General features: G+C 37.5%; 1 protein-coding gene across 2 annotated transcripts in view; it reads left to right on the forward strand.

Annotated features, from left to right (window-relative positions):
- The window catches only part of pard3ab (par-3 family cell polarity regulator alpha, b), a 119950-nt gene that overhangs the window by 39101 nt on the left and 67863 nt on the right, over window positions 1-12986 (forward strand). For both annotated transcript variants that reach the window (XM_067452562.1, XM_067452563.1), the window contains exons 3-5: window positions 4170-4353; window positions 4447-4628; window positions 7186-7329. In XM_067452562.1, coding sequence (XP_067308663.1) covers window positions 4170-4353; window positions 4447-4628; window positions 7186-7329 — 510 coding nt within the window. The remainder of the gene's footprint in view (window positions 1-4169; window positions 4354-4446; window positions 4629-7185; window positions 7330-12986) is intronic.

The following is a 12986-nucleotide window of genomic DNA, read 5'->3' on the forward strand; positions in this document are numbered from 1 at the left end:
GAATTTCTCAACGCCGCTGTTCTCATCCAGCTGTAATGCTACTGTGTGTGTGTGTGTATTTCGGTAATACACGAGGTGTCATGTTTGTTTAGGTAACCAGTAAAAAATTACTCAACCTTATGAAGAACAGCACTGCAGTGTTATTTGTAATGTTAAAGTTCATTGTGGTCTAGAGCATTTAAAACGGCAAGAAACACACACACACACACACACACACACACACACACACACACACACACACACACACACACACACACACACACACACACACACACACACACATACACACACACACAGCAGCTAAAAACATTTGTCATGTCTTCATGGATCTTTCCCTTTTATCGCTATTGTTTTCCATCTCTCTTTTTCTTCTTTGCACTGCCCTTTTGTTTCTAAAGTGGGGAAAATATCATATACACATAGGTGTGTGCGTGAATCTGGCCAAACAATTTTTTAAGGTGTGGGTTTTGGGTGTGTCTAATATTTATAATTGGCAGTATATAAAAACGAGAAGTCTATGATATTTCCCCATTGTTTGTGTGTGTGTGTGTGTGTGTGAGAGAGAAAACAGCTTTAGTGTTTAAGCTTCAAACGTGCTGAGAGCAGATCTGTCTCATGGGAACCTGTGTCACAGGTAAATAGGTTTCTGTGGGCCGTTTCAGAGTGTGTGTGTTTGTGTGTGTGTCTTAGCTGAATCTCTGGCTGCACTCAGAAGATCTGCTGTGAAACACTGGAAGCCTCACTGCTGGACTTGTCATACAACGCTAACAATGCAAAGCATAAATGTACTTAACGCACTTAAGTAGTTGCGTAAAGGCCTGTTCCCATGAGTACGTTTCCAGAAGCGTCATGTTTGAGATAATCCAGACCGTTCGTCTCAAAAAATGATATACAAAACAGACATCAGCACTCTTTTTTTTGACAGGCATTAGCAATCATCTTAAAGAAATAAAGAAAGGTCACGCGCGCACATTTTATTGCTTGATTTTCCCACATCCAAGATTGGATTGCCAAACATGTTCACAAAAAGCCTCAAACGAGGACCATCCCTGTGGATTCTGGCTAATGTGCCCTTCAGCAGCACTCCTGTGATTGGTCCAGACCTCCATCAGTCAGTCCAAACCTCAAATGCATAGGGTGTGTCCAACCATTTCAACCCACCCACTGAACCAGTGCTGCAAGCATTATCATTCATGTTGACACACACACACACACACACACACACACACACACACACACACACACACACACACACACACACACACACACACACACACACATAATTGAGACCAGATGTTCACTTTGTAGCTGAGATGTTTCCTTCTGTCCCAAATACTCTAGTGTCTTGAGGGACACAGTGATGATAGTGTCCTGCTGTAAATGAGGACACCACACGCATGCTGAAGCTTTCTTCAGACTTCATAAAGCTGCATGACTCTCCGTGGACAGGAATAATCCCGTTTTTATAAGCGCTACATTGTCAAAAGCTGGCGGTGGTGTTTTCTGTTGTCTTTCATGATTACTGGCACTGGTCAGATTGTGTGGTATGATAGATTTTGGGTAAAGCCTACAGCAATTGTCTTTCATATAATATCACACTACACATAATACATCCTAGTGTTCGCATTGATTCTTAATGACAACATAATGTGAACCATCACATTGATTAATATGTATGTGCCGATATAAATTTTTCATGTTGCGATTAATTGCTGAAGTTTTATCACGATACACAATATTATCACGATATTGAAATAAGTTGCAAAAAAAGTGTTGCCATAGCATAACAGCTTTAAGAACTATTTTTGTAATAATAAAAATAACTGAATGTTTAAATACAAAAATGCACCAAAAATATATACAGCTCTGGAAAAAAAATTAAGAGACCACTTAATTGAGAAATCAATGAGAAATCAATGCTAAGTGGTCTCTTGATTTTTTTTTTCAGAGCTGTAAAAGTACAATTTTTAAACAGATTAAAGTGCGAAAGAATTAGGCTATAAAGAACAACAGGTAGGCTTACAAATTACAATAAGGTCTCATTGTTTAATGCATTAACTAAGATTGAGCAATAGCTACATTTTTATGTAGCTTTGTATTATACAGAAAGTATAATGTTTTGGTAATGTTAGTTAAGAAATACTGATCATTGTTAGTTTTATCTTAGGTCCATTAAAAAAGTTATTTTGATTTTGATTGTAATGTTATTAAACAGTAACTAAGAAATTAACATTACTTAGAATGATTAATTCTTTATAAGTATTTTTCATTGTCAGTTTGGTAATGATGAATTAACATGTTAACTAATGAAGTCGTATGTCTCAGTTTTCAATAACAAATAATCAGAACAGTTCTAATCATTATTAGGGCATGTTGTAGTTCAGATTAAAACATAAAAATGTTTAAGTTTGAAAATAAATAGCCTATTAAGTCTTTAAATATTAAGTATTTGGTGCTGTGATGAACAACATTGAGATTACAAAAAACGAATGGCTGTTTTAAAAACTTCACTAGTGCGGTTTCTTTTGTTTGCGGGGGTTTCCGGGGTAACCGCTGAATTCTGCAGTTCATCAGCGCCCTCTGCTGTCACTGAGCGGCTTCATTAGCGCGTCTCCTTCACTTGTTCACGTGCTTCTCATTTACACCTGAGCGCGTGTCCCTTTGACGCAGAATACAGCGTATTGAGCATTTATAAGGTTGATGGGCAAAGTATTCTTGAGTGCATTATAAAAAATATATTCATTTTTAAAAAATAATTTACGATATTTTAAAGTGCCCATGATAACAATATCGTGCATATTCATTATAGTGACAAATCGCATTATCGAAAATCGGCACATGTCTAGTATGGATCATTTGTCTTACTCAAAGCTCAGTGATACTAGCCTAGAAATCTAGACACACCCTAGCGGCAGCAAATCTTATCTGTCGCGAGTGTCGTCTAGCAACTCTCAATACACGTCTGAGCTGTAAAAGCCAAACTCTTGTCAGGCCAATCACATCGTGTATAGAGCCAGTGGGCGGGACTTAACATAATGACGGTGGAGTTGCGTTTGCGTGCTTCTTAGTAAACACAGAAGCTGGTGAACAGCGGTCTTTCGAATCGGCTTTGGCCGCGACTCTGGAAGATTTGGAGTTAAGCTTTTCTCTGAGAAAAGAACAAAGAACGGCACTAAAGTCGTTCTTAAGAAGGGAAGATGTGTTCAAAGTTTTGCCGACCGGATATGCCAAAAGTTTAATCTTACTCCAGTCTTCAGTTACATAATAATTTCAAGTTGTATGCATTAACATTAGATATATATTATGAACAAACATGAATAAGATTAATAAAAGATTATTTAATCTTTAATTATTTTTGTTATTAGTTGTAGTTTCATGATACCAAATGCGCTAACTAATGTTAAGGGGATAGTTCCCCCAAAATGAAAATTCTGTCATCATTCTGTCATTCTGACATCATACTCGCCCTCAAGTTCTTCCAAACCTGATTGAGTTTCTTTGTTCTGCTGAACGAATGTTTGTAACAAAGCAGTTAGAGCAACCATTGACTTCCATAGTAGGGGGAAAGAATCCTATGGTAGCCAATGGTTGCTCTATCTGCTTTGTTACAAACATTCTTCAAAATATCTTCTTTTGTGTTCAGCAGAACAAAGAAACTCAATCAGGGTCGGAAGAACTTGAGGGTGAGTAAATGATGACAGAATTTTCATTTTGGGGGAACTATCCCCTTATTGTAAAGTCTTACCAACATTGTTTTCTTCAGTAAACTTTTTTTTCCCCCTTTACAAATAGAAACTTTGTTACAATCTAGAAAATTCAATAACACATTTGTGTTGCAAAATTATTGTAATGCTTGTAAAAAAAGATTTGAGCAATTTTGGCCAGACCTCATTCATACCAGCTAGACAACATTATTTTAGTGACAAACAAGCAGAATACATCACAAAAAAACACATTTTTGAGTTTGGATAATAAAAATGGATGTAAAACAACAATGATCTTTGATTGTCAGTGGCAACGCAGCACGGATCTGAAACAGCAAGTGACTGGCCCGAAACATTTTTCACTGACTTTGGGGCAGAGCTTTACTGTTGAGGCTTATTAATTTTCACTCTCTTCATGTAAATGCGTCATTCTCACTCTTTCTGTCTCCGTGTTTCTCTTTGCAGTTGGTTGCGGTGTATGACGAACAAGAGCCTCATGTCGGAGGTGACGGCACGAGCGCGAGTTCCACGGGCACACAGTCGCCTGAGCTCTTCTCTGGAGAGCCGTCGACCTCCACCCCACTCTCTGCCTTTCAGCCGTACCTGCCCCACAGTGAGATAGAGGTCACCACATCTACTCTACGAACCAGTAAGAGGATCTGATAATATAGTCTAGGTTTTTGAAACTTTGATATGTGCTAGAAGTTTAGTTTAGTCACTCATTGCCTTTCCTTTCTCACAGACATGCCTTTGCATGTTCGTCGCAGTAGCGACCCGGCGTTGTTAAACCTGACAGCGATGTCTTTCTCTGAGCCGAGCACGCAACCTGAAGAACCGTCCAGGAAAAACCCCACACGTTGGTCCACCACTGCTGGCTTCCTGAAACCACGTTTCTCCACTGGCACCAACAGCCTGGAAAGGAAGGTATGACGTGGCTGCGAAGCTCTAAACCTCTGCAGTTGATGAACATAAGTGACTTAAAGGGTTAGTTCACCCAAAAATGAAATTTATTTCATTAATGACTCACCCTAATGTTGTTCCACACCCATAAGACCTCCGTTCATCTTCTGAACATAGTTTAAGATATTTTATATTTAGTCCGACAGCGTATCTAAGTGTATGCACACTATACTGTCCATGTCCAGAAAGGACATAAAAACATCATCAAAGTAGTCCATATGTGACATCAGTTGGTTAATTAGAATCTCTTGAAGCATCGAAAATACATTTCGGTCCAAAAATAACAAAATCTACGACTTTATTCTGCATTGTCTTCTCATCGTCTTCTCTTCCACGTTTGTTTTCAAACCTCAAATAAAGATTCAAACGGTCATGAATCAGCAGATTGATTCATGATTCGGATCGCGTGTCAAACTGCTGAAAATCACCTGACATCGGTAATCCGAATCATGAATCAGTCTGCTGATTCATGACCGTTTGAATCTTTATTTGAGGTTTGAAAACAAATGCGGAAGAGAAGACAATGCTGAATAAAGTTCTTGTTATTTTTGGACCAAAATGTATTTTCGATGCTTCAAGAGATTCTAATTAACCAACTGATGTCACATATGGACTACTTTGATGAATTTTTTATTCCCTTTCTGGACATGGACAGTATAGTGTGCATACACTTAGATACGCTGTCGGACTAAATATAAAATATCTTAAACTGTGTTCTGAAGATGAACGGAGGGCTTACGGGTATGGAGCGTCATTAGGGTCATTAATGACATCCATTTCATTTTTGGGTGAACTAACCCTTTAAGGCCTGTTCGCACCTAGAGCGTTTACTAAATTAGAGTCCATACTAGTGCACGATATCTTCCTGTTTATTATAAGCACGCACTGCAGTAAAGCAGTATGTCTGCTTTTAATGCTCTAGCTCTTTAAAGCAGGATGGATTCTGATTGGCTGTCAATGTTTTTATCAGTCATCAGCTGAAAAACAAACACTTGTCACTTCCCTTACACATAACCCTACCCTTAAACTTACCCATTTCACCACACATGTCCCTAACTTTACACGTATCCCACCTAAATATCAGGAAAAGTGTTTTGCAATACAATATGAACACAATAAGTACATTGTAATTATATTTTGATGTAAGTACATAGTAGTTAAGGCCACCTATATCCTTTTTAACCCTTATACCATTCCAAACCTACATGACGTATTTTGTTCTAAAGAAGATTTTTAGAAAAATGTGCGTGGGAAATTAAAGTAAGTGGGATCTAGTGTTGTCATGATACTGGAATTTCCAACTTCAATACCTTAAAAAATATCGATATTCAGTACCATGGGGAAAACTGCCATATATACCGCCGTACAGATAATTTATTATTGTATTATTATTATCTCATAATGTGTTGATAATTTGGGTCATTATGTTGCTATAGCTCACACACCCAACAGGGAGGCTTTATTTGAATTATATTTACAACAAAAAGACAAATTATTATTATTATTTTTTTTACAAACAGTTATAAAATAAGAACAAATAAACAAATTGCACAATCGGATACAGTATAATACAGTATAATAAAGCACAGATAAAACAAATATACTGTTACACAACATGCTTTCTCTCAAATATTTGTGTTCCAAAATTTTGTATTTATCCGAATTCTCTTCAAGAAGAGCATTTTGACGTAATTTTGTTTGTATTTGACCGTTTAAGCGCAGTAAACCACAAAAAGAAGTCAATTTGGTACTCGCACGCTGTTTGAGAGGTGGCTTTATGTGAGCGCCACAAATATAGGTTATTAGAGGTGGTAAGTGCTAAGAAGGCGGCTGAATGTACTCAGAGGTGTAATGCGGTTTTGCTGCTTTTGAGGCCATTGGGTTCCTGCTGGTGTCGTTTCTCAGATCATATCAGATAAATCTGTCATCTTTAGTGGCAGAGGTCACATCACCCTTTATGACACCTCTATGAATATTTACTGTCATTTCTGAAGGGTTCACAGCCCCACGTCTCTCAAACAGTAAGAGCTCTATAAAACAAGCCACGTGACGGCAGAGAATGTTGTGCTGCCATTTGAGTTCAATTTATTGTGTGCGTGTGTGAGTTCATTTAATGTGTTTGCTGATGTGACCATCATTTCTCTGTCTTCTCTTCTTTTAGCAGAGTAATGCTTATGTCAATGCTAGTCATAAAACTCTCCAGACAATGAGTTATGGATTTCAATCGCTCTCACACACTCACTCTCATCTCAGTTATTCCTTTGCAGTATTAGGCTTTGATTTACAGCCTTTTCTTCTTGTCTGTCAGCACAGTATCAAAACAAAAAAAGTGTGGGCATGCATGTTAGTTTACTAGTATATTAAATTGTAATCTGACCTTCCATCTATATGGGAATTTTTATTATTATTATTATTACTTCTACTTTTTCAACAGTTTACTGAGCAAGGAATTAACAGGGAACTAAGAATATGATATGATTTATTGCTAATTAATTACCCATCTATCTTTCCCTCCCTTCAGGGCAGAGGTGTCGACACATATCGTAGTCTTCCTCGTGATGCAGGACAGTGGTCCAATCAGAAAGAGTTTCAGCGAGAGAAGGCCCGTTCCTCACTCAGCGCCAATCATCCCATGGTGGACTGCTGGCTGGAGCGACAAGAACAGGTTGGGACAGTAATGATCCACGTTACCATATAATATGAAATTACATAAAAACATATATTTTTTGCTATTTTAAAGGGTTTCTTCAGTGATTAGCATATTGCTTTCTTTCAGTAGAAACCCTGGAGTGTATTCGAATGATCGTGCTTCCCCCCAAGTCCATTTAGTAGCTGTGGCTTTGGGAGTGGCCTCCCAGGGCAGCGAAGCAATGCATTCTGGGAATTGTTGTCTTTCATTCCCATGATACAAAAATACATTTTCTGTCTTTTCAATGTCTAGAAGGCACAAAATTCAAAAATTTGGGACTTTTTACTGCGCCGAGTCGAAGTACTCTCAGAAGTGCTATTCAGCCATACATTATAGTTCTCCTTTTTAACCCACTTAGGAAAGTGCCACGCTTTATTTTGTGTCACCATACTTGGTCGTTCAGCTATTCATGTAACTGTATTTAAATAGGGGAAACGTGGAGGTGTTTGGTCGTTTCTAACTTGAGCTCTGTTTGGTACCATAGTGAATGAACTGGGCTTAGTGGGCTAAGCTAAATGCTATCAGAATGTCACCGCGCGTCAGAGCGATTAAGTGCACACACTGAGACGAGAGAGGTATGCATCAACTCGTCTTAGTTAAGGGAATAACATAGTTTAAAGGTGTCCTAGAATGAGTTGAAACAATATGTTAAATTGTTCTCTGAAATCTACATAAAGGGCATGTGGCTTATTTAAGGGCAAAAATTGTCCAGATACAGTTTTACAGGTCCATTTACAACCCTATAAATTGTCCCTAAGATGTAATGCTCTGTTTTTGCCTTATTTGGAAGAGTCATGAATATTAATGTTGAGCTCTGCTCTGATTGGCTTATTTCAGCCGCTCACAGCAGTTCAGCTGGTGAGTCCTGACCGTCCTGACAGAACACAGACCGACTGAATGACACTTTAAGCAGAACATCTCAAATGGAGATTGATAAAATGCAGCTTACTTGTTTATTGGTGTTTTCAGCTCATCCTTGCGAGAGAGAGCTCGCGTACATATGGTTGCCAGTTGCACGTTTAGGAAAAACACGGATAGTATGCATGTTCATTTCACAGCAAAAGCTCTGATTGGGGGATTTAAATTACTGAAATCTGGCAACCGCAAGCATGAACGGTCTTCTTCCCCTCAGACAAAACCAAAACCAGTATACTATCCGTTGGTTATACATGGTACTTGGAGTTTCCTATTGTTACTGTACTAGCATAAAGCCTGACACGATAACAAATTTTGCTGGACGATAAATTGGCCAAGAAATTATTGCAATAAACGATAATATCGTCGTTCTGAGACCATTTTCATCTAAAATAATGATGCCTATTATTTTCACCTTTTCAAAGATCAATAAACTTTAATTTCTAAAGACTATTTAACACTAAAAATGGAAAACATTTTAAATAACAACAATAAATGAACAAAACAACCAAAAACAATAAAAGCATGGACTCTCAGTCTGTTTAAAAAAATGCATTTAAATAAGTACCAAAAACAATAAATAAATTGACATCAACACGGAGTGTGCGAATCCTCATTTCGTTTGCTGTTGTGCATGTGCACGTCAAATTTCGTAACTTTGCGTTTGGCTCCGCAACTGAAGAGCCATGAGTTCCAGACGAAATTTGCTGGCCAAGAATGACGTCTCATCACGGTCTGGACGAGGCGCGTGCGGTCAACGAGAGAGACAAGGAAAACAAAAAAGCATGCAAATGGCAAATATTGCGGCCGAAAAATTATCGAGATAATTTTTTTATCGTGCGATTGATTGATTTATTTAGGCCTAACTAGCATCTTGCGTTATCTAGACAATGTTGTCTCCCTGAGAAACATTTATTCAATTTAATCAGAAATTGTTTAAGTGGATAAATCAGTACTTACTGCTTGCAGGAATACAGTTGTAATTTCCACTTTCTTCAGTTTAAGACGCTGAGCGAAGCTTGCTTGAAATGGGCCGAACAAATAAACGATTTTGAATTAAATTGTTGCGGTATCCGACTATAAACATCAACCATGACTGTTGACATTTTTTATCTGTGGAAAGGCTGTGAAAAGTCCTCACATCCCCTGCACAGCCTGGAACATGACATTTGTGTCCATGAGAGCTGCCGTTTTTGCTATCCTCGTGTGACGCTTGTTTACCTGCAGTCCTGATGATTCGGCTCCGTCAGTTCTGCCTGACAATGAACATGTTTGGACAGATGCAAATGTTGGGGACGTGCATATAAATGATCCCCAATGATTGCGTCACGTTTGGCATTATGTTGAGAAGCACTTGTTTTTCCGTGGTGTTTTTGATTCACAAGATTTACATATGAAGGAGGAGGCAATGGGGTTTGAGACTCACAGTATGTGATGTCCATGTACTGAACTCTTATTATTTCACTATGGCAAGGTTAATTCAATTTTTCATTCTAGGGCACCTTTAATATGAAAACGCGGTGGAGTATCACTTTAAGGAGGGCTGCAAGATTTGGAAATAAAATCTAATTGTGATTTTTCTGATACATTATTTTAAAAATGAGTTTGCTCTGCTTGTTTTTTGGGCTTGCCAATTTGGCCAATAAATAAATAAATAAATAATTATAACTCTTGAAAACTGCATCACATTTATTTATTGAATTAAATCTCTGCCTTTGCAATTTGATAATCATACTGTCATATCCTAATTTCCCAATTCCTAATTGTGCAGCCTTCATTTGTTTGGTCATGTTTCTACATTTAAAAAGTTTCTACGTATGGCAGTAGAGCATTTATTAAAACCAGACTGTAAAAATTAATTGGTAAATTTCCACTAATGTTTAACTTGCCAATTTGCCTATTGGGAGATCAGATACTTGGGTAGGCCAGCATGGTTTGATAATCAGTGGAAAGCATGATAGATCCTATTAGTGCTAAACACCAGAGAAAATAACAGTAAAATGTGTGAAAGTTCAGCAGTTTCTGGCTGTGTGTGGTGCCTGCTGTTCTCCATATTTTTCAAAAAGATCCCAGAGTTAGGAAAGAACGGCTTAAGTATGTCCAAATTTTTTGCAGCACATTTTTGCACAGATTGTTTCATGAATCTGTCACAATGCAATGCAGACTTTGTAAAGAGGCTCTTAATAAAGGATGTGGGTTAAAGAACTATATTGGACTTGACAGCAAAACCACATTCCGTGTCTTAGCAGATTAAAACGCTGTTGTTCACTTCGCATGTGAAGGGACTTTCTTAAAGGCAAAGCACGCTGATTCTTGAGACAGGACAATTTTTTTTTCCAAAAAGCTTTTATTTAAATTAGTAACATTTCCACAGGTAATCAGAGATGATCACTAGAATGTTCTTAACAAAAGTGCTCCATTACATTGATTTTCTGCTTATCAAACGTTTGATATTCCAAAATTCCATTGAAAAGTTTGGGGTCTGTAAGATTATTATTCTGTTTTATTCTGCACAATGCAGTACATTGATTAGTAAAGACATTTAAAATGTACCAAACGATTTCCATTTCAAATAAATTGTGTTCTTTTGGACAAATAAATGCTTTCTTGGTGACCATAAGAGACTTATTTCAAAAACATTTCAATACTCTAAATATTTGATCAGTGGTGCAGATTAAAATGTTTATCACACTTATGGAAAAAAAAAACTGGAAAAAATGTAGATCGTTTTTTTATAAAGAAATATGCAAAGATTTTCTACTGTTTAAAAGACACATTTTTGTGAATGGGGTCTGAATAAAGCGGATCATTTTTGTCTGTTGTATTGGGTTTATTAGACACTGAAATCGATTACATTGACTGTAGAGAGAGAAGAGACACAAGGCCTGTGTATCAGAGAGAAAATCCAGGAAGAGAGGGTTTGTGTGGAGGAGGGGAATGTGTGAGTTTGAGTGTGTGTGTGTGTCTGTAATTAATCATAAAGGTAAAACAGCGATTATAAATCACTCTCAGCTTTACACTGCTAATGAGATAAGACTATATATAGATCTCTCTTTCTCCTATCTCTCCGTTTCTTTCCAGTAGGTGCTGCTGTAGGTCAGTTGTATCACAGTAATCAGTTTTTTTTTCTCTTTAGTATTTTCTTACATTCATGTTCACTTTGTCAGTCCACTGAGTGGATGGATGGATGGATGGATGGATGGATGGATGGATGGATGGATGGATGGATGGATGGATGGATGGATGGATGGATGGATGGATTGATAGATAGATAGATAGATAGATAGATAGATAGATAGATAGATAGATAGATAGATAGATAGATAGATAGATAGATAGATAGATAGATAGATAGATAGAGACACAAGTGTATTGTTACACCCCTGATAGATAGATAGATAGATAGATAGATAGATAGATAGATAGATAGATAGATAGATAGATAGATAGATAGATAGATAGATAGATAGATAGATAGATAGATAGATAGATAGATAGATAGATAGATAGATAGATAGATAGATAGAGACACAAGTGTATTGTTACACCCCTGATAGATAGATAGATAGATAGATAGATAGATAGATAGATAGATAGATAGATAGATAGATAGATAGATAGATAGATAGAGAGATAGATAGAGAGATAGAGAGATAGAGAGATAGATAGATAGATAGAGACACAAGTGTGTTGTTACAACCCTAATAGATAGATACTTTTTTTACTCTAACCGTTCTTTCTTACCCTTCTTTCAGAAGTTGGTCTGTCTCTTACTGATTAATAATGAAAGACTAAACAATTTCCTCTGTTCCCTTTCTGCCTTTTTCTTGTCATGCATAGCAACACCTCAGCAAATTGAAGTGAGGCTCGCCAAAATAAGAGCAGGAGTAACACTCGAACATAAACTAATAATTGACTGAATTAGGACGAGGCCTTTATCCCGTGAATGTGGATTTGTCCCATCGGGGTTTGCAGTTGAACGTGTATATTAAGTGAGGAAAACGATGTGCAGTCAGTAGAAACGCACTGTTCAGGCTCTGCTTTCTTAGTCGTTTCAGTTTAAGAGAAACCCAGATAAAGGCTCTTTGAAATATGCTTTTGCAGAGGGAAAGGTTTGGATCAGATCCGAGAAGGACAATGGCTTGGCAACTGTCTCTGATCGTTTCAAGCATGTTGGATGTTGTCAGAGGGCCAGCGGTGCTGGTCTGAAACCGTTATGCTGTCTTTTGTCACATCAGACAGCTGTTATATAAGACGGGATGGTTATGTCTGCAATAGAGGGTGTATTATGTATCACAGCTATTTTCTACACTTCCTCCCATTGTGTTTTCCCTCTGTATTACACTTTTAAAAACCTTTGGTTTTCACGGAGGAAACAGAGGAAAAGAGCTTGACCAACTGCCCTAGATAAACCACCTGGGTAATAGTGAAACAACATGGGGTGAATTAACCAGGGGTGCGTTTCCTGTACAACAACGCAACTCATTCAGACACGTTGGTAAATGATGTCATGCAGGTGGTGGAGTAATAACTCTAAATTAATTAGTTTGAGATCAAATTAAAGGCACAATATGTACGAATTTTGGATTCAAATATCCTAAAACCACTTGAACAATGTTATATTTTTTGTTCGCCTGTGTACTTACATTATCCCATATATTTATGTATTTATTACATATTAACATATTACAATGTTTAACCGTGTCCGTGCATCGCCT

The sequence above is a fragment of the Pseudorasbora parva genome, chromosome 9, assembly GCF_024679245.1.
Source record: "Pseudorasbora parva isolate DD20220531a chromosome 9, ASM2467924v1, whole genome shotgun sequence".
NCBI classification, from domain to species: domain Eukaryota; kingdom Metazoa; phylum Chordata; class Actinopteri; order Cypriniformes; family Gobionidae; genus Pseudorasbora; species Pseudorasbora parva.